At 39.6% G+C, this 21,833-nt stretch overlaps 3 protein-coding genes across 8 annotated transcripts; 2 read left to right on the top strand and 1 right to left on the bottom strand.

Moving 5' to 3' along the window:
• Positions 1-1,550: 1,550 nt before the first annotated feature.
• On the bottom strand, positions 1,551-2,489 carry LOC113749158. The gene is made up of 2 exons (XM_027292829.1): positions 2,230-2,489; positions 1,551-2,124 (listed from the first exon to the last, which is right to left on the bottom strand). The coding sequence occupies exons 1-2, from the start codon at positions 2,487-2,489 to the stop codon at positions 1,551-1,553; spliced, it is 834 nt and encodes a 277-aa protein (XP_027148630.1).
• A 2,792-nt stretch (positions 2,490-5,281) lies between these two features.
• On the top strand, positions 5,282-14,795 carry LOC113749623 (peroxisomal nicotinamide adenine dinucleotide carrier-like). 6 transcript variants are annotated; one of them, XM_027293426.1, is made up of 11 exons: positions 5,282-5,470; positions 5,630-5,737; positions 5,842-5,916; positions 9,198-9,304; positions 9,524-9,578; positions 10,254-10,403; positions 11,282-11,350; positions 11,430-11,537; positions 11,806-11,874; positions 13,634-13,688; positions 14,401-14,795. In XM_027293426.1, the coding sequence occupies exons 1-11, from the start codon at positions 5,285-5,287 to the stop codon at positions 14,589-14,591; spliced, it is 1,173 nt and encodes a 390-aa protein (XP_027149227.1). In that variant the 5' UTR covers positions 5,282-5,284; the 3' UTR covers positions 14,592-14,795. The 6 variants fall into 6 exon arrangements, with proteins under 6 accessions (XP_027149227.1, XP_027149226.1, XP_027149231.1 ...); XM_027293425.1 differs by having other exon boundaries at positions 9,174-9,304; XM_027293430.1 differs by having other exon boundaries at positions 9,174-9,304; positions 13,639-13,688; positions 14,401-14,487.
• Positions 14,796-16,047: 1,252 nt separating this feature from the next.
• On the top strand, positions 16,048-21,215 carry LOC113748855 (protein ACTIVITY OF BC1 COMPLEX KINASE 3, chloroplastic). The gene is made up of 8 exons (XM_027292436.1): positions 16,048-16,451; positions 16,600-16,827; positions 17,151-17,486; positions 17,676-18,231; positions 18,460-18,646; positions 18,736-19,102; positions 19,827-20,004; positions 20,857-21,215. The coding sequence occupies exons 1-7, from the start codon at positions 16,086-16,088 to the stop codon at positions 19,959-19,961; spliced, it is 2,175 nt and encodes a 724-aa protein (XP_027148237.1). The 5' UTR covers positions 16,048-16,085; the 3' UTR covers positions 19,962-20,004; positions 20,857-21,215.
• Positions 21,216-21,833: the final 618 nt, after the last annotated feature.

The following is a 21,833-nucleotide window of genomic DNA, read 5'->3' as shown; positions in this document are numbered from 1 at the left end:
GAGACTCTTGACGAGGATGTCATCCACATAGGCCTCGACAGTGCGGCCGATTTGATTCTTGAAGAGTCAGTTGATCAGCCTTTGGTAGGTCGCCCCGGCGTTCTTTAGCCCGAAGGGCATAGTAGTGTAACAATAAGTGCCTCGGTCGGTGTAGAACGCCGTTTTTTCTTGGTCCTCCTCACTCATTCCTATTTGATGATACCCTTTGAAGGCATCTAGGAAGCAAAGGACTACATACCCCATCGCCGAGTCGACGAGGGCGTCTATCCTCGGCAGAGGATAGCAATCTTTGGGGCAGGCCTTGTTGAGGTCGGTGAAATCTACACACATTCTCCATCCACCGGTGTCCTTTTTTACCATGACTGGGTTGGACAGCCAGGTGGGATATTGGACCTCGTGGATCATCTTGGCCGGCAAGAGCTTATCGACCTCATCCGATATGGCCTTGCTACGTTCAGGGCCGAAGTGCCTTCGTTTCTGCCGCACAGGTCGGGCCTGTGGGTTAACGTTGAGTTGGTGAGTCATGAGCTCGGGTGGCATTCCGACCACTTCATCTGCGGACCACGCGAAGACGTCTCGGTGGTCCTTGATCAGGGAGATCATTTCTTCTTTCAGGGGTGAGGGGAGTCCGGTCCCTATTTGGACCACTTGGTCAGGTTTCGCCTCATCCAAGACCACTAGCTCCACCTCATCCCCGGGCTCAAGCCTGTTGGGCTCTCCTGCCTTCTGAGGGTCGATGCAGTCTATGGAGAGGACCGCTAGCCTCTTTTCTTCTGACCTCGGTGAGGGCCGGGGTATGACTGCTGCTTGAATGGTGGCGAGGTAGCATTCCCGAGCGGCGCCCACGTCGCTGCTCACCTCAGCCACCCCCGCAGGTATTGGGAATTTAAAGCTCAGGTGGTAGGTGGAGTATACGGCTCTCAAGGCGTTGAGCGTGGGCCGGCCTATCAGCATGTTGTAGGGGGAGTCTACTTTGACCACCGCAAAACTGACAGGCACAGTTCGGCAGCGTGGATGACGCCCGATAGTTACCATCAGGGTCACCATGCCCTCCGGGTGGACGACGTGTCCCCCGAAACCGACAAGGGGAGTTCTTACCGGAGTGAGTTGCTCCCGGGTCAGCTTCAAACTCTCGAAAGTTCGGTAGTACAAGACGTTTACCGAGCTTCCGGGGTCAACATAGACCTTCTTGAATATGTAATTATTGGTAAGGACTTCAATCACGAGGGACTCGTGATTGCTGGAGGCGGCAGGGACAGGGTCATGGGGACCATAGGTAATCACCTCGGATAACCTGGAGCTCGATTCGGCCACCTCCATATCGGCTTGTCGGTAAGTCCTTTTTTGGGAGTTCTGTCTCCTCCAGTGGGGCCACCCGAGATGGTGTTGATCACCCCGGCAATGTTCGGGCCATAGCCTGGCGACCCGTCGCGTGGAGGCCTCTGATCCCCCTTTCGGTCCTCGGGACCTCGGCAGTGAAGCTTAGTGTCCCGCCTGTCTTCTCGGCGAGGACCTCGGCTCTCCCGGTGGGAGGCGCTTCGGTTAAAGGTTCAATCCTTGCGGACAAACTGCTTCAAGTATCCCTGGCGGATCAGGTTTTCAATTTCTCGCTTCAAGTCGTTGCAGTCTCCGGTCTCGTGCCCCACATCTCGGTGGTAGGCACAGTAGAGGTTGGAATTCCTCTTATCCCTTCTTCCTGGGATCTCAGGGGGAGTTCGGCCGAGGTGATTTTGCCTCATCACAGCCAAAACATGGGATCGGCTGGAATTGATGGGTGTCAGCTCGGCGTTCGAGGTGGACGATCTGCCTTTCACGATCCGGTCGAAGACACTCCGGCGGTTTCGGAGTTGGTTTGAAGTGCCACTTGGGCCTGGTTCACCTCGGCCGGTGTCTTTCCTCCTCCGGGGATCTTGCCCCGTACGAGATGCTTGGGCTTCTCGCTTCATGCGATTTACATCTTCACTTCGGATTCCCTGGTCCACTATTTCCCAGAGCTCCCGAAGTGTATGGGGGTACTGCCGATGGATTTCGGTGTTGAAGATCCCTGCCACTAACCCGTTGGTGAAGGCAGCGATAGTTACTTGCTCATTCTGATCAGGTATCTGCACATTCTCCTCGTTGAACCTTTGAACATACGAGCGAAATGACTCGCCTTAACCCTGTTGCAGGTTCAAGAGGTAAGCAGAAGTCTTTGTGATTGGTCGAGACGACACAAAGCGGTGGATGAACCGGTCTATTAGCTCATCCAAGGAGGAAATGCTCCTTGGTTCCAAACTCCAGAACCACTTCCGGGCAGTCCCGTGTAGGAAGATTGGGAAAGCCCGACAGATCACGGCGTCGGGGACGCAGTAGAGTAGGAATGCGGAGATGAAGGCGCGAAGGTGATCCTCGGGGTCACCTCGGCCGTCATAGGTGTGCAAGTTTGGAAGCTTAAAGTTTGGGGGCACTATCTCCCCGTTGATGTCATCTGTGAAGGGCGGGGCCCGCATGTAATCAGAAGCTAAGCCTCCGGGGCGCCGAGGCGGGTCCTCGGCTTTTTTCCCTAACAGTCCCCGGGAAAACGCCCTGGAGATGGAGGCAATTTTAGAGGTCGCCTTGGAGGAGGCGCGCCTAGAGGTTCTCCGAGAGAGACGCCCCTCATCGGAGTCCTCACCTGAGGGCGCTTCAGGAGACTTCGTCGGTCTCCTCTTGGAAGATTCGGCTTTTTCTTTCCCGTCTTTTGAGGTATCTTCCTAGCTCCTCAAAAATGTTGGGGTTGTCTGATACGAATTCGGCCATCTTGGCGATGGCGTCCTCGTTGTTGGGCTGGGTCCTTTGGGACCCTTGTTCTTCAGAGATGCGGTCTTGCTGGGCTCCCGAGGTCTGCCCAGCCCCTGTTGAGGGAACTCTTCCGCTTCTAGAGCGCGTGGATCTCATTTTAGTAATAGTAGTCTCGTTTCCCACAGACGGCGCCAATTGAAGAGGTGATTTTTGGTGGGTAGTTGAACCGACCAGAATCAGGCTCCTCTGAGATGAAGTGAGGTGTATCCTCGTGTCCGAAGTGAATGGTGGGGCTTCTCCCCTGGGATCACTCCGACGATCAAGTTAGTATGAGAGCGAGAGAAAAGTAATAGTATTGTCAAATGAACAGTATGCTTACTTGTTGGGAGTGTGTGGAGTATTTATAGAGTGAGAGTGGAGGGCAGGACGGAGGTCTTATGTCGGTGGGACCCATGCCCTGCCATTACGGCTCTGCTCCCTGTCAGGTGGCCTGACTCTGACACTGTAGCCGCCTGGACAGGGTGACGAGGAGTCCTTCGCAGTAGTCATTAAGTGCGACAGTGCTTTTCAGATAAAGCACTGATCCCGGGTGATGTCAGGTGTCTTGACATCATCAGCGTGCAGCTGAGGTGGAGGTGCCGAGGTCACCTACACGGTAGACTAGGGATCCGGCCGAGCTTAGGGGATATGCCCAAGACACGGATGAGCTCCGATGAGGGACGAGGTGGGTTCACCTCGGACATGCGGGTGGCCGAGGTGGGCATCCTCAGTAAGTGTAAGTATCATTAGTTCCTGTAGAGATCAAATGGACAATCACAAAAGCATCCATCTCAATTACGCTGATCCTAAATCACAACCACCCTTATTTGAGTAATCTTCCTCCTCTCCTTCCTTCACCACAAATAACGCAGCTGCAACCCCCAGCAATTCTATTCTTGTCACTATACTCCCAACAATTTTGCTTCCATTTGGTCATCCTTAGCATCATCTCCGCCACCCAAATTCACCTTCTTCCTCTTGTTCCTCTCTTTTTGACAATCCCAGTAATGATTACAACTTGCATATTATCATTAACAAAAATGAACCGATTGTTCCCTCTGTTTCCTCATCTCTTATAGCCAAAACTCCTTTGTGCCAATCTCAAGAGACCCCATTTGGCCAAAACTCCACTGCCTCTTCTCTTCACACGAGACCCTATTTAGGCTAATTTCAATTCTCGACAAAATCCTCAATTCCTCCTATAAAATTTCTAATTTTATTAAAATCTCTTCACAAATACCCTTTTTCTTCGGCCCCAGGGGCACCCAAAAAGTCTCCTACTCAAACTCTTTTGTGCTACAAATTTTTGAATAATTTCAGTTACCGTTGTCGCCTCCGCCGCCTCCTCATTTTTACCCATCTCATTTTTTTACTTCCTTATTTCCCACCCAACCACTTCATTATTGATTTTCTGTCTACTTTCACTCTGTAAATTAAAGTTGATTCCCTAATTGCAATAGAGATTTTCCCCTCATCTTTTGCAACTAGAGATTGAAAATGGATTGGGAAGTAGCAGCTTTTTACTGCTTTTTAGTTTACTCGATTAATACTCTCACACGGACAAGAATGCCCTCGTTACCGTCACTCATAAACTGTCGAAATTCACGGAAGGATCAACAATTTGCACGTTTGATAGATTGACGGCCAAAAGTTTTCATATAATTATTCGAGGATTAAAACTTTACACGTCTAAAAGTTCGAAGACCATTGGAACTTTTTTCTCTCTAAAAAATATAAAAATCGTGTTAAGCTGAGCACGGGTTCCCTTAAAAAAAAAAAAAGCTTAGCACATGTTAAATACTTAAAGGATAATTTTAGAAACCTCCCATGAGATTTTTGACAATTTCACTGAGTATCCTGAGATTTGAAAAATTATATTTACCTCTCTTGATTTGATAGGTTTAGTAACAAAACATTAACATAATATTGACTTGGTCAAATTTTTAAATGAATATCCAAAAATGTGATTGTATAATGAGTTTTAATTTATTCTCTTATACAATTATAAGATTATATAGTGTAATTATAAGGAAAAGGTGACAAAATTTCATGTCCATACATACTATTTAATAAAAAACTATAATAATAACTTTATCACTATGATAGGATACTTTTGATGGTATTTTATTACAGATTTAGATATATAAGATAGAAACTAGAAATAATAGTGATAGTTCTATAATTTTATTTGCATAAAATTAAAATTAAAAGGAATAAGAAGGAAAAAGAATGAAAAATATAATTTTAAAAGTCATTTTAAGTATAAGTACATCAAACAAGGGAATTTCATTAAAATATTTAAGGGTAGTATTATCATTTTAAATAATAAGGGAGGTATGTGTAATTTTAAAAAAAATTTTGGGACCTAAATGAAATTATAAAAAACCTCAAGGGAGGTCTCTGAAATTATCCCAATACTTAACCATAATGAATAACCGTTCGCAGTAACTCGTAAAGGCTGTCAGTCACTGGGCTTGTTCGCGAAATGCATTTTGTTCTTCCACCGGATAAAGGGAACGTCCATCACTCGCAGCAGCGAGTTATTGAACTCACAAAACTCGTAGGAAGTGGAAGGGAAATAGCTGATACAATGTCGAACGCCGTCGTCAATGGGCTGGCAGGTGCAGGCGGAGGTATCATCGCTCAGATAATCACTTACCCTCTCCAAACGGTTTCCCTCTTCACCCTGGCATCCATAGACACTAGGATTAGTGACCTTGGTTATTTTATTTGTCTTATCGCCACGAACTCGTACAGACAAAAAGCTGCAGAACTTGTCCCAGCATTTCAGTAGTTTCTTGCTCAATCTTGGCTCTGCTTGCACTTGCAGGTGAATACCCGCCAGCAAACAGAAAGAGTTGCCAAGAAGGATGCCAATTTACTTGTTCCCCATCAACCCCCTCCTGTTGCAGGTGGTACTCTACTGCACATGTTTGAGGTTGGTTTTCTTAAACAACTCCCACTTCAGACTTGGGCCGAATTTTTCTAGCAAACTTTTGAGATAATCGTCTCTCACTGGATCCTGCAAATTCCGATTGTCAGGTTATTAGAAGCGAAGGTCTGGGAGGACTTTACAGTGGCCTCATGCCTTCTCTACTCGGAACTGCTGCCTCGCAGGTGATTTCTCTGCCATAAAATGGTTTCTTTGCTCAACTAGCAAAATACTGTGGTTCAACCCAATTCATATTAATCTTCTTTTTTCTTAGTTGAAGCCCGATTAAGTACGGATAATTTGGTAGGATGTCAATGTTTATACTCTCTAGATGAAAGTACAATCATCGATGGCGAAAGCGATCATTGTAGCCCTGTAGCCCTGTTGTTCGACAAAGTAATCTAAAAACTTTCGTGAGATCTTATCGTTTATTTTATTTTAGGGGTGATGGTTGTTCAAAATTCATAAGAGGGTGTATCCTTGTGCTGAATTTACAATAATGGCTATTGTAAGGGTCTGGTGAAATTAAACAAATTGTTCAAGCAAAAGATATGCCCTCTATATAGCTTGCAAAATTTCTGTTACCATTATTAGAGATTTTCCCTTTCATATCATTCGATTAAGACATTGTTTTATCCTTATAGTGGTTCTTTATTCTGGCATGGTTGCCCTTGTAGCCTTGCTATATGCTAGAACATCTATTGCTATGCCTTTGAAATGAACAATTGGGTGTGGTAGTTAACTCAGTAGGATCAAATCGCCATTGAAAATATATCACATGATTGGTATTTTGAAAAGTTAAATATTTCTTTTAATAACACTAAAACTTCCCTTTAAAATTCTTTATAGAATGCAAAGACCAACCGGCCTTCATGATCGCAAAGCAAACCACCGCCTGAGCATCTTGTGCTTGAAACAGAAGCATCCGTGTTTAGTTTCCAGCGACCAAGTGAAGGTTTGGATCATTTGACAACCAAAGACCAATGTTTTGCAGGTGGGTGCACTTTAAAGAACCGCCGAAAGTACCCCTCATCACGCTGAATCTATTTACTGGATAATATATTTACAGCTCCAAGCAACTCCAAGAACTGCTCTACACGAAAAATAATGGTACAGAATTAAAGAGTAAGACATGAAAGATCAGAGAAAAAGGAATCAGTCATTCGTCTTGGGTTGGATGCTAACTAGGACTTCTGTCTCCTCCTTAATGTAATGCAAATCTCGTATCTTAAGGAGAAACTGATGGAACATAGTAGTGAATTTCTCTCTCCCAATCCGGTTTCGGTTAAGTAATATGCATATCCATCAGGTTAGTTTTTGACCTAAGCATTACAGGGCTTCCTTGTAGGGTAAGCAAACCATGCCTCACAGCATTTATTTGTACTTTTCATTCTCAAAACAATCTCCAGAAAGACTGAACTCCAGCCAAATACGAAGCTTAATCCAATTCTCATTGTACACTGGCTTGAGAGCTTCAATCAGATGCCGGTTGCAGGAGCAAAGCAATAAAAGGTATAGATGGCAGGAAAAGCATTAGAGGCAGACCATCCAAGGTGATTGTAGTTTGCCAACAAGGCTCTGTTTTTATGGTCCAATAAAAGAAGGAAGAAGGACAGGAACTGCAACTCCAAAAGCACATATACATAGCTCATTCTCCCTCAATTGGGCTAGGCCCTTCCCGGTCCCTATTGAAAAAGAAAGCCATGAGAAGCTTTGCAATTAGAACCAAGTAGGTATTTAGAGCAGGGAAAGCTTTCCTTTCTTCAACTACATTCATTCAACTAAACTCTTCTTTCTTGCCGCAGCAACTTTCTTGTCTGCAACTATACTACGATTTTTCTATTTATATTATTAATAATTGAAATTCTTGTCGATGTCGGAATATCCCCTGGTATTGAATCTGCTTCAGGGTTGAGGGAATAAGGCGCTGGAGAAGCGGGCCTTTTCTGTGGGCTTTCGAACTCTCCTTCCTACTACTCTTTTGCAAGATAGCTTCCAGAAAGAGTGACAGTCTCGTAACTGCTGGTGAGGAAAGACTACTTTAGCTGTAAAGCAGTTCGAAGCATAGATCTATTCTTCCTATACCTAATCCTCTAGTCATAGATGTATTCTTTCGAATACGCCCTAAGCATTCGCGCCTTCAGTGCTACAGGGCCCTCTGGATACTTCATACATCCCTTGGCTTCGGGTTACTCCTATATTTCATATGGGGGGTGACCCTCGTTCCCAATATCCTTCTAGAGCTACAGGTAACTCGAAGTTTGATATTCCATATCAAACTTCTACCCACCCGATAAAAATAGAGCTCTTTTTTTAGCTTACAGTTTGCATTTAAAGTTGGATCACTATACCCATGGAACTTGGATCTTTAGTTAAATAAAAATTTAGCTGGAAAGAAATGCGTATAGAAAGGAATTCTTGATATGAGACCCCTTGAGGTATAATCTAACAAGTGGGTCTTCAGACTCGCGTTTTGTTCTAGTGAGATCGATGTCTTCTTTTTGTTAATAGAGTAAGGCATTATAGCATATAAAGTAAGAATCGCTACACTACCCCCTTGCTTCGCTCGCCTTCCCGAACTCTTAACTCTAGCTTGGTTGGGGACACCTATATCCAGCAATGCTTAGCTCTAACAGCTTCAGCTTCTTTAGCCGCTATAACTGAGCATTTGTGCGTTAGTAAGATTCTTTTTTGGGCACTAGAGTACGTGTGTGCACGTGTATGGTATGGTAGTTTTCTATTTCGTAGAAAACACTTCTCTACATTCAATGTTTCATATCTCCATTTGAGTTACCTATAGCTCTAGAAGGCAGGGGTAGGACGCCCACAGGGCAGGCTGTCCCCCTCGCGCCTTTGGTGCTACGGGGCCCTCGGGATACTTCGTTCATCCCTGGGCTTCGGGTTACTCCCATATGACTAAGGAACATTGTGGTGTAGGGTCACTTTCTGGTTTAGCTGAAATGCCCTTAACACAAATTTTTTTTTTTTGGGTAGTCATAGATTATCAAATTAGCTACCTTCCACTCATAAATCCACAATGACCCTGCTCTCCTTTTGAACCACACTCTATCACTGGCAATTGTTGTGGTTAAACAAATAAAAAAGTCTCATGGCATTGTTAATTTGTTGTTTGTGGTTATTTGTGCTCTCAGTGCATCTTGCTTTCCTGACATGTAGTAATTACATCGTTGCAAGCTCAATTTGTTTCTTGCAAGATGAATGGACCAAACATCATTTTGTGATATGTCATTGTAGATTAAATTTGGAACAATTAGTAAAATACATCGTTTGATTGATATGAAAACCCTGACATTGCTAAATTTCGATTTAAGCTTGAGATTATGCTTGTCTAACACTTGCTTACATTGTATTAACCTGTATTCAGTGTCATATATCAATTTGGGAAATTTTACTCTATGTGATCTCCTTGCTGTGCTGCCAGGGTGTTTATTACTATTTTTACCAGGTTTTCAAAAATAAGGCTGAGGCCATTGCAGCTAAAAATATGAGAAAAGGTCAGGGAGATGGTTCTGTTGGCATGTTTTCATGGCTTGTTGTTGCAGCTCTTGCCGGGTATTTAATGAAATTGATTTGCTACTTAATGATATGGTTTCTTCGAATAACTATATGCGAAGATAGTTAGGGTTAATTTTTAAAGTTTTGTTTAGCACTTGTTCTTGTTTGCTTTACCCATGACAGTGAATATAAGAGAAAATAATTTTTTACTCTTCTGTCTCAGTCCTAGTGATTCTTCTCATGCTAGTATCTCATTAAAAGGGTCTCACAATTTAGGTCTTTGAATGTATTGCTGACAAATCCAATTTGGGTTCTTGTGACGCGGATGCAGGTACACATGTTCCTTCTGCTGTGATTAAATATTTTATTGTTTTTGAAAACTCTTAGGTGGGAGATGTGTTAGAATAAATGTAATTAACAACTTGATCTTAGTTGCACCTCAATCTATGTTACTAGTGTAGACATTCCAAAATTGATGTGCATTAAATATTTTTATCTATGGAATAACGATGATTTTTTGAGGGGAACTATGTTTAGAATGTCTTAAATGCTTGTTCAAGTACAGTTGCTGAGTTGCTCGTTAAGGGCTCATTAGATGTTGCAACCTTTTTTTATTATTATTTTTCCCTTGTCCCTCAATGGAGGTAGGGAGGGAAACTTTAATGTTTGTTTAGATGCATCTTTTTTCTTTTGCATTGAAATCCATATGAAAGTTTTGTGTTTTCTAGCCATGAATGTGATATAAAACTGGTGCTAGAAACTTGGGCTGACAAGGGAAAAGTTGTAAAGGGAAAAGTCATGGTTTATGAATGCCTGGGTCTAGGATGTGAGGTTTTGTAGATGAAAGTGAAAAATTGCAGATCTCTTGTTACACAAAAGGGATGAGTGCTTGTTTCTTCACAGCTCGTATTGTCAAATCTTAAGTGACAAATAGGCTGTGTTGTGAGACGAATATTTGACTGTGCATATCATATTTGAATGCAATTTCTTTTTCATGCTTCCACAGACACACACCCAAGCTGAAAGAAAAATTATGGAGGCTAAAAGGGAAGAGTTGTTAAGAGAAGATTATGAAAACACATTTATGGGTGCTTTGCAAGAGAAATTGGTTGAACTGGAATCTATCAAGCCTCAACCCTATGGAGCATTCGATGCGGTTTGTCTTATTCACCATTATGTACTTACAATGACATACGTTTTACTTTTATATTCAAATGTTGGTAAGTGTGTTGTCTGCATCATCTGTGTGCCTCTGCTTTTCTTGTTGTTCTCTATTCTTCTGTAAACACAATACCTATTGGTTAGCCAATTATTTTCATGCCATAAATAATTGCGTGATGCTTAAATTGAATTTTCATCCTCAAAAAGAAAAATTTAAGTTATTGGTTACTAGGCTTTATGATCATCTGTGTTATGCTTTAGTTTGGTGCAAAATGGTAGCTAATTGATTAGTTCATATTTGCTTGTCAATGGGTTGATTCTTGTATGTGACTGATGAAATATGTTTCAGAGTGCATTCTTAGTGCCTGAATGCTAGCATCTATTGCATGATTCTTGAACTGATAGTTGGTGAGCTTTTAATCAATCCAGGAAAGAAGTATTTTGAATGGATCAAATTTTGACAACTTCATCAATCAAGACATTTTCCTTTTTCCTAATTCTGTAACAGTTATGCACACTAACCATGGTGATAAACATGTGGCAGAAAGTTCTCTTTCTTTACAATTTACCGGTGAACTTTATGATCGTGGGAATTGTACTGTTGCCCATCCATTGATAAATGCCTACAAATGTTATTTTTGTGTTTTCTTTTAGACCTTTCTATTGTCTTCTCTAAATTCTTGAACATAGAAAATGGCTAATAGCACTGGATTTCCATGAGATAAGGTTCCTAGAGTATTTTTTTTATTTGATGCCTAAACCTCCCATTATTTTCTACTCTTTATTGTAATCTTTCCACTTACCCCTACCCATCTCCAAAAAAAAAGTCAGAATATTTTGCCTGTGGTTATATACACACTACATGATTAGCAGGCATGTGAAGTTTATGGTGAGTCTGGACTTAGAGGTTTCTGGAAAGGCATCATTCCAACACTTATCATGGTAAGATTCTGCTTCCAAATAATCCATACTTGTAGGATGTTCATTGCTTTTTATTGAAAATGGTGATTTGATGTTATAGGTTTGCAATCCATCCATCCAGTTCATGATTTATGAAACTTCATTAAAGCATCTGAGGGCTACACGTGGTACAAACAAGAAAGCAGTAAAAAGTGTCACCGCTTTGGAGGTATCCATATTGCCATGTTAGATTTGCCGAAATAGTTATGCACCTTCTAATTCTTTTTGGACTTTCACATCAGCATTTTTCTTTGGAAAATCTGTGTACATCTTGCTGACAAATCTGAAGGCACGTTCAGCCCTTAGTTTGAAATATTTGTCACTTTTCAATAGACACGTTGTACTCCGTCCTTTGCCTGTTGAATGGTGTGCTGGTCAGGCTATTGTAAAAAGTGATGTTTGTAATACTTAAGTTTTGTATACTTTCTCGTGCATAGGCTTTCCTATTAGGAGCCTTGGCAAAGCTAGGAGCAACTGTCTCAACCTACCCCTTGTTAGTTGTGAAGGTGAAATCATCTTCTTTCTGTTCGTTGCTCTGCAATATGAAATTATTATATTTGTTTTTTCATGTTGAATTGCAGGCCTGTTTATGAACTTTTTGTTGTATTTGAGGTTTATTTTAGTAATAACTATCTGAAAATTAAATGACAGTGGAAGAATTTTTTTACACTTGATAATCTTTTTTTGTTTTTTTTTCCTATTCCAAAATTTGTGTATGATGGTTTATTATATTAATCACTGCTGGGTACCTTTAGCATTATATGAATTTTTTTACAGTCACACTAAGCTTGGTGTAGAGTCTTTTTGGCTTACGAAAACATTAAGCTCTGTTCTCAAGCTTTGACTTGCATGTTCAATAGAATTCATGTATAAAATCTTATCATCTCTCGAATATGAAATTTTAACATAATAACATTGACTCACAGAATCAAATCTAGTGCAATGAAGTCGTATTCTATTCTTCCCTCTACCTGTTCAATTGATGAGCTTGTAGACTTCTATAGTCAAGTTTTTTCATATGTTTATACTATCAGCCTCCGAATGTTTTAATGCACAGGGTTCAAAAGGCAGGCTTAGTTAAAGTAACCCAACAATCTCTATTGCCCTTGTAGTTAATTTGTTGGTAATGCACTCCACAATGTATGGTCGTGGAATAATGTTGTATCCTTCAGCCTAGCCAAATCAAGTAAAGCAGGAGATGGCTAATTTGTGTGAGGTTTTTGGTATAAACTGGCTAAAATAAGATTCTTGAAATGCGCACAACTGCTGATATTAACAAAAACTCACAAGAACTCTTCTTTCCGGATAGACCCTGAAAGGACGTTAGGAAACCAGCTAGCAGGTGTAGACAAAGGAATTGGAACTTGAGAGGGCAAAACCTCTAAACATATATGCACTCTTGCATGTATCGGGTAAGTCGTATATCTTGTGAGTACTTTGGGGGGACAAATTCAATTTTGACGAGGACATTGAAATTCTTTTGTTTCAACTAGGGAATAGGGAAGTTTCTCAAATTTTGGAAGTGGCTGCTCCAAGCTGCCTCACATGTATATGCACCCTTGCAAATAACTGAATCCACCCAATTCCATGGTATCCATGTTGGAAATGTTGTAGTGCCAAGGTCATTGGATAAATTTAGCACTGATCCACCCAACTCAATAGGACCCACTTTGGGAACATCCAGTGCCTAACTTACATGTGGTTACCTGCACTGTTATGTACTTTACCAAAGTCTCTTTTGGCAAGTCATCACTATAACTATGAAATGTAGTTCAGCAGTGCTACTCTTTATGGCTTGTCCTCTGCATTATGATTATCTTGCTTAATATATCAAACATTGCATTGAATTGTCCTCTGAACTGAGAAAGTTTTGCTGTCCCACTTATTAGGACAAAGATTAATTCTGAATCCAATCCACAACAATTTGAAGCAGGAGGAAATTTTTACATGCAATAAACTTCAAATAGTCTTCCTAAATTTCATAGCAGTGACGCTTGAGACCTTATACACAAATTATTCTTAACTCTTGTCCTAGAGGATGGACTAAAAAGGGGCCCTTAAGTCCTTATGCAGCCTTTTTTCGCATAGAATTGCTTGATATGAAATGATTCATTGATACACTACTGTTGCTGTTTGGATTATTTCCTTTTATGCAAAAAATGGGACATTGAACATTATTATTTTCTTTCTCGAACAGATCTAACTATTGGTAATGAATTTCTTGTTCTTGAACGTGGTACTTACATTTTCTCGGATGATGTGCAGTCTAGGCTTCAAGCGAAACAGGAAATAGGGGGTAATATCTCACAAAGATATACAGGTTAGTCATCCCAATTTGTTCAACCACATAATTGGTTTGGTTGTTTTGAGGGTCCACCACTTGTTCTCTTATTGGCTTAGTATGCTTTAATGTCTTTAGCTTATTACATAGATTTCAACAAATATTAATCACACACACACCCGAAAAGTAAGGTTATTCCACAACCATACCCAAAAGGCAATTGCCTTTAGCTTATTACATAGAGCTCAAGCATTTTATATAAAGGACATTTAATGGTGTCGCTTTGGATCTTGCTGCTGTTGCAAACTGTAAAATTGGAACTAACATGAGTTTATGTTTCATACAAATGGCTGCTGGGCAAGATGTCAAGTTTTTTTCTACTGTAGCAGTTTTAGTTTATTACTATACCAAAAATATTTGTTCCGACATATATTGAGTTGGCCAGCGTCAAAGAGAGAAGTTTAATCATGGCTAATATTCTTGGCACATGTCAAACTGGTCTCAACAATTAGGTCCAAGATTGGTCTAGTTCCAGTTCAATGTAAGCTTGTTTATTGGTACGTGCTGTAGAGATCCCCGATATTTTTGCCAGAAGATCGACAATCTGAAATAGAATTGTTTGCATTGATGAGTTGTCTGACGTAACCATTGATCCTAACATTTCTTTGGGAATATGTATGTAAAAAGAAATTAAAAGGAAGAGGTTTTATAATGGGTCGTAGGTAGTGATTTAGTTTTTTACGTGTATTAGGTACGGTTGATGCCATTTTGAAGATGATTCGTCATGAAGGAGTGTGCAGCTTCTACAAGGGGATGAGCACGAAGATTGTGCAGAGCGTCATTGCAGCCTCTGTCTTATTCATGGTGAAGGAGGAGCTTGTTAAGGCTTACACAGTATTGATTAGTAGAAGACATAAAATCATGGCAAATATGGTGCAATGAGTTAATTCATAAAGAATAATTGTGTCTTACTGTTCCCCCCTTCTCCTGTTGTAGCTCTCTTGTCGCCGTTTTAGTGTTTTCATATGTAGTTGAAGTTGAGATATATTTTCAAGAATTACCTGGCTGTCATAACTCTGTGCCTCGTCGAACCATCCCTATCCGGGGATATTTCAGTTTCATGTAAGGCATCTTCGGCCTGGAATATATTGTACTTGTAGGCAAAGTGCCTGTCATTTAAATTTGAGGGGACAAAGTAAAAGTGTCCCCCACTGTCAGGGGGTATTGAGGAATTAAAACCTAAATATTATGGTCCCCAGTTGGGTGACAAATAATTTCAGAAACCTCAAGAGATTTCTACATTTACACTTGGCACTTTTCAATTTAAAAAATTTCACTTACCTCCCTTATTTTAAATTTTTTTGCATCATTTGAATTCCATTTCAAAATATAACATTAAAAATTTTGGAGAGTGTTCATAGTTTGTTTGGATAAGAGTTTATTTGGATGATTTATTTGAGTTAATTATTGTAGCACTTTTTATGATGTGAAATATGTGAAATAAAAATGTGATTGAAATTTATGAAGTAAATTATTTTATTTCAAAACTATGCAATCCAAACACACGGAATTTCATTTCAAATTTACTTTTTTTTTTTAATTTCTTAATTGTTATAGCACACCAAATTTATCTCTTAATTTTTATAAATTGATTAATATAGTTCTTTAATGAAAATTTAAAAGTTGATAACAAAATTGGAAAACTCTTTAGTAGTTTTTACGTCATTGGTTTAGTCAAGAAGTTACTCAAAATTATGAATAATTTACAATACTTTAACAGACAACTTCCAATAATTTACAACTATGATAATATCTTTTTGCGCCAGTTCAAAAATAATATGAACAAATTTATATATGATTTTTAGCCTATCGTATCTTTTTAATTTTGAAGCCATCGATTTGGACCAAAAAAATTTAAAAATTTAAACAATGTAAATGTTTATAAAACTTCTTATATTAACTCAAAACCCTATGCAGTAAAAAGAATATTATCTTTGTAAGTTGCAAAAATTTCAAATGAACTTTGAGATATTAACTATTGGTATTTAAAAACACTCTCTATTTTGTTATTAATAGAGTGTTTGTTTAGTTTATTTTTTATTTTAGTTATTATTTTTATTTTATTATTAATAGAGTGTTTTTATTTTTGTTTTTTCATTTGTTATTAATATATTCACATTTTTTGTAAGAAAAAGTAAGATAATAAAAGGGCACATTTGGAATGAGATTATATCTACAATGAATATTTTAATATTATATTTTAAAATGGATTGTAAATGATACATAAAGCTTAAATTAAGGGAGGCAAATTAGATTTTCTTAAATTTGAGAGTACCAAGTGAAACTGTCAAAAACCTAAGGTGGGGTTTCTGAAATTATCCTAAAAGTGAATCATCCATTCGTCGGTTCATTTGCCTTCGTCTTCAACTGGAGGATATGTGCGTGACAGAGATGAGTAGTCTTGCAATGGCTTCCTCACTGGGCCATCCATTTGCTCTGCCTTCCAGCTCCAGGCCCTATGTGCGGAGGAGAAGAAAATTCAGAACAAAACCCCTAAGAGTGGCACTGGTGGAGGCAAGGCCTCGACCAACGGTTCCTGTAATCGATAGAGATGCGACCACCAATAGAAACAGTGAGCTGCAAATTAATGGTTCGGTAACAGCAGGGGAGATCTCCGTTCTGTCCTGCAGGGATCGAACGGATGATATGCAAGCCGAAGCCAGGGCCATGGCCCGGGCCGCCAATGCTTCCGTCTATAGCCCCGCTCTTCTCGCAACGAAATATGGCTCTCGCCCCATCAAGGTAAAATAGGTTTCATGCGGAAAATGGTAGGATATATCCCAGTTTGGCCTCTTGTTTTTTCCTTTTTGGTTGATTGGTAAGCATAAAGACGGAAAAGAAGTAAGTGAAAAACTCAGAAAGCCGTCTTTTCCCCGTTATCTTTATTTAGGTATTACGCAGGGCGCTTGAAATATTTACGGGTTTAGGTTCATTTGCCATAAACCTGTGGCTCGATCAGTTGAACGGCCTGGCTAACCGGAATAGAAGATTGCGGGCCGTTGAGCTCAGACAAACATTCACGAGATTGGGACCTACTTTTGTTAAAATTGGCCAGGGCTTGTCCACTAGACCTGATCTTTGTCCACCGGAGTATCTTGAAGAGCTCTCTGAGTTGCAGGTATTTCTGCTGGGGAGGGGGACGGGGTTTTCTTCCACGTAATTGATATTTCCTTTGTTCGTGTTTGCTTCAGCTTTTCTAAAAAAGTTTTTCTTGAAAATGCTATTTGAAAAGCTTACTTTGGCTTAGTATAATTTAAAAGAAAATGTCAAAAGCAAATGATAACACATCAGGCAAGCTTTTAGCTCTCGAAAACAGCTACATGAGCTGATTCAGTTTGTAGCAAGAACTTCTTTATAAATAGGATGTCATTGGAACATCTTGTGATTTGTGTGAAGGTATAGTTACTGAAATATGCTCATTGTGCTTTCCTGATTATGTAGGATGCTTTGCCCACATTTCCAGATATAGAAGCATTTTCTTGTATTGAGAGAGAGTTGGGGCGTCCACTAGATTCAATCTTCTCAGCAATATCCGCATCTCCTATTGCTGCAGCCAGTCTCGGTCAAGTTTACAAAGCTCAGTTGAAGTACTCAGGTCAGCTTGTTGCTGTGAAGGTTCAACGGCCTGCAATTGAAGAGGCAATAGGATTGGATTTTTACCTGATAAGGGGATTAGGTTTCCTCATAAATAAATATGTTGACATCATTACTAGTGATGCCATTGCTCTTATTGATGAATTTGCACGTAGAGTTTATCAAGAGCTCAACTATGTCCAGGTTTGATGATTTGTTTTGTGCAATTTCCAATGAAGCATATCTCTTGGCTCTTTTTTTCGTAGATTAGATGCTTATGACGTCCTTGCTTGTATTGTAACTTGTACTATGTTCTGCTGGATTTGCTGTTATTTGCAGTAACTATTACGACATACTACTGGGTTTGATGTTAATTTTGACAGGTATATGCAGGAAGGGCAGAATGCAAGGAGGTTTAGGAAGTTGTATGCTAACAAAGAAGATGTCCTTGTGCCAGATATCTTCTGGGATTACACAAGTGGCAAAGTTTTAACAATGGAGTGGATTGAAGGTGTTAAATTGAACGAGCAAGATACTATTGAGAGACAAGGGCTAAAAGTCTTGGATCTGGTTAACACAGGCATCCAATGCAGTCTTCGACAGTTACTTGAGTACGGATATTTCCATGCAGATCCTCATCCTGGAAATCTCTTGGCCACACCTGAGGGAAAGCTTGCTTTTCTTGATTTTGGAATGATGAGTGAAACTCCTGAGGAAGCCAGACTTGCTATAATTGGTCATGTTGTTCACCTAGTTAATCGAGACTATGAAGCTATGGCCCGTGATTACTATGCTTTAGATTTTTTGGCACCTGATGTGGATGTTTCTCCAATTGTACCAGCACTGAGGAACTTCTTTGATGATGCCCTCACTTTGACTGTGAGTGAACTGAACTTCAAAACTATTGTGGATGGTCTGGGTGCTGTTTTGTATCAGTTTCCATTTAATGGTGAGATACTATTTTGGTTCTGTTCCAAGACATTATCTGTTTTGCTTTTGGAATTTTCATTCTCCTTTTGTGCAAGCATTCTCTTCACCATATGCAATTGATCTCCTCCTCCTCCTCCTTTTTTTTTTAAGATCAGAAAATCAATGCTGACTGTTGGACTTTCTGTAACTAACTTGTATTATTCATTGTCATCTGAATTGTTGCTATGACTGGTTAATATGCTTGCAGTTCCAGCTTATTACGCATTGATTTTGAGGTCTCTTACGGTGTTAGAAGGTTTAGCCCTGTATGCTGATCCTAATTTTAAAGTGCTGGCTGCTTCGTATCCATATTTTGCTAAAAGGCTTCTTACAGATCCTAACCCATATCTGAGAGATGCTCTTATAGAGCTGCTTTTCAAGGATGGGAGGTTCAGGTATTTTTTTTTGAACTAGGTTTTGGTTGATAAACTATTGCTTGCTTCTGCTGGCACGGTTACAGGATGTTGTGTGTGAATTACTTCAGGTGGAATAGACTTGAAAACCTGCTTGTCCAGGGGAAGAAAGATAGGGATTTTTCCGCAAAGGATGCATTACAGCCTGTCCTTAAACTTTTGCTTGGTCAAGATGGTGAACCACTAAGGGTCTTAGTGGTCAAAGAGGCCGTCCGTGTTACTGAAGCAATTTTTTTTGGCACCTTGCTTGAGTCTTACAACTCTATGCCTGCGTTTATGAGGACTGTTATTGCAAATGGTAATATGACTGGTCCTTTCATTACAAGCATTGCGGAACAGGAAAGCATGATGGAGCTTAGGGCACAAGTATTTCGGATATGGGAGCTTCTGCGATCCTCAGAGAATTTTGACCCTGCTTTATTGCAACCCATATTGCAGGTACAAACCATATACTTTGTATTTGGTGGTTTTCCATATTGAACTTTATTCGCACATGGTTTGTGATGATTGGCATGTGCGCTGAACTAGTGAATTGCATACTTTAGTCCCAGGAATTTGAGGATAAGAAAAATTATGCGATCAAAATTATTGATGTGAGTTTCATAAGAATATTTTGAATGTTTCTGTTCATCTTAATTAATTTGGGATCTTGCCAAGAAGAATGTGTGCGCGCGTCTTTGTTTTTTGTAAAATAATTCTAATAAAAAGTGCTGATGAATTGCTTCTTCAGGTATGTGTCGTTTAATAATCTTAATTAGATGCTGTAAATTCATAGTTTCAACCTGTACAATCAAATGCTAATGCAACCTGTGCAATTAAACCAACCAGACACATTATTCTGTTGTACATTTCATCTCATTTGATCTGACAATACAAAGATTGAAGATTTAGAAGTATATTATTTTTTATTCCTACTGTGTGATTTGATGCCTTATTGGCATCTCTCTCAACCTGTTTCTGCCAAAAGTTTGATTTTCTATGTGTTCGCGGGCGTGTCCGCATGTAATATGTATTGCTAGAATAGCAGCAGAAAGGCCAATACAACAATGGAGACTTCATAGATGACATGGTTATGAAAATTTAACTTCTGATATTCTTTGCTGTGTATAGATTGAAAATGCTGGATGTTAGTTAAGCTAAATCTACCATCATACGTGACCAGGTGCTTCAACAGCCTGAGGCTCGCAGCCTAGGGGGTCGCGTATTTGGTGGAATCACTCAGCGCCTTGCAGCACGCTTGCTGCAACAAGTTCTTAGATCTCCCACTCCCTCGACACTCTCTACGTCAATTTCATAAGCATTGTCTTGAAGCCAAATCTTCAAGCTTTCTTTTTTAACAAGTAAGTGTGAACAAATGTTTGAAGTCAATTACATTATAGACATTATGACAATTTCCAAAAATGATTTAGAGTAGGTTTGTCGTGGTAATGGGTGTTGAGCTCTGAATACTGAACTTTGTAGGTTCTTGGGAATGTATAAAAGGTAGTTCAGAAGTGAATTCATTTTTTTTCTTCTTTTAGGTTTTTTGCAAGTAAATTTGTTGACAATTTTGAACAGTTATATTTGAGAGTTTCTCTTCCCAGCTTCCATGATTGCAAAGGCCCAATTTCGTGCCAGAAAATCTGGCAACAGAAATTAATAAAACTCCTTCAAAGTTTTTGACATATTAGTGATCAGCAACTCCACTATGTTGCAACAAGCCACTTGCAGTTAATTTAGAGGGATGCCAGTGCCTACCATGCAGCTACTTTCTAGATCTATTAATCTTGTCTTTCCAACATACACGCAATGTATAGTTGGTGGTTTTTTGAGGTTGGCCATTCTGATCAGTAGGGCTTGCATTGAGGTTGTTTCTGGGTTGGACAGGTTTTGGAAAGGTGCTGTAGGGTGACTCCTGAGCTATAGGCTTTCAAGTCAATAAGGGGAATGGTATTATCCAGGAATGATTATTCGGATCTCAGATGCTCGGATGGGGTGGGTCTTTTAGGCCTCTGATATTGGTGGTGTTGCTTTGAATCACAAGTTAATCTTAATTACATAGCAAAGGCTTGAAATCCTCTATAAAAACTTACTCAAGTCTTTGTGAGCACCTCTAGTTTAAGGTGGCCAGGCTCTTTCTTCTACATATTGAGTGTGGTTTTGTTTTTATTCCTTTCTATTTATAATCATTCAAAAGCTTTTTGTGGGTGCAGATCAAGGATGTCAGCTAGGTATTGGATCATAAGATGACTTCAAATTGTTGCTTAAGGTGGCCAATGCGCAAGAGCCCTTGGAAAAATTACCTTAACATCATTTACTTGTAAAATGATGTAAAATGTGAGTGTATCGAGGTGCAAAAACATACAGCTGTTTGTGTGGATGCCGAGAGTAAATGAATGAAGTTGAAGACTTCTATTTAGTAGTTTTAGATCATGTATTTAGTTCTCCTACGAAGTATTCAATGCAAAAAATGAATCTTGAGGAGAATTCATGTACTAATCTTGTAGACAAACACAATGGACATCCACATCCTTTTGTCATTATTCCATAACAGCTTTCCTTTTTTTTTTTTTTTGATGCTTCTCATTCTCTACCCTAAAAAATTTTTATTTTCAATCTTTCATATTTATTGCGGTTTGAAAAACAATTAATTATTGTCATATTGTACCATGACTGTAATTGGACGATTGATTGGCTAATATTAGCATGATGTCACACACTATCAACAAAAGAAATTTTCCTTTGAATATTGAAAAAAGGAGCGAAAATCCATAAAATTCAAGAAGAAAGAGTGAAGGCAGGGTTGTTATCGGTTTTACGCTTGTCAACGGTTGGGGTCTAGATCGGGCTTGGCTCGGACCCGTAAATTTTTTTGGGTATGGGTACAAATATAATCTCATTTACCCGGTTTGAATTTGGATCCATTTTTTCTAATAAAAATAGGAGTTGAATATGGAATATTGCATTTCGACCCGTATTTGATCCGAACTCGTTTAAATAAATTAATAATTCTAAAAAATATATACTTATAATAATAATAATATCTTCTTATTATTATACAATAATACTTATTATACAAAAAATTAATAATTATGCTTCCTCTACCCCATTGAAGTATTATGCTTTCCATTTTGGGATATTCGAAAACATTTGTTATGTTAGAAAAGTCAAAACATCTTTTAGTCTCTTT

This window comes from Coffea eugenioides, chromosome 10 (genome assembly GCF_003713205.1).
Source record: "Coffea eugenioides isolate CCC68of chromosome 10, Ceug_1.0, whole genome shotgun sequence".
NCBI lineage: Eukaryota > Viridiplantae > Streptophyta > Magnoliopsida > Gentianales > Rubiaceae > Coffea > Coffea eugenioides.
The sequence above is the reverse complement of the archived record's forward strand: the minus strand, read 5'-3'. Positions and strand labels throughout refer to the sequence as shown.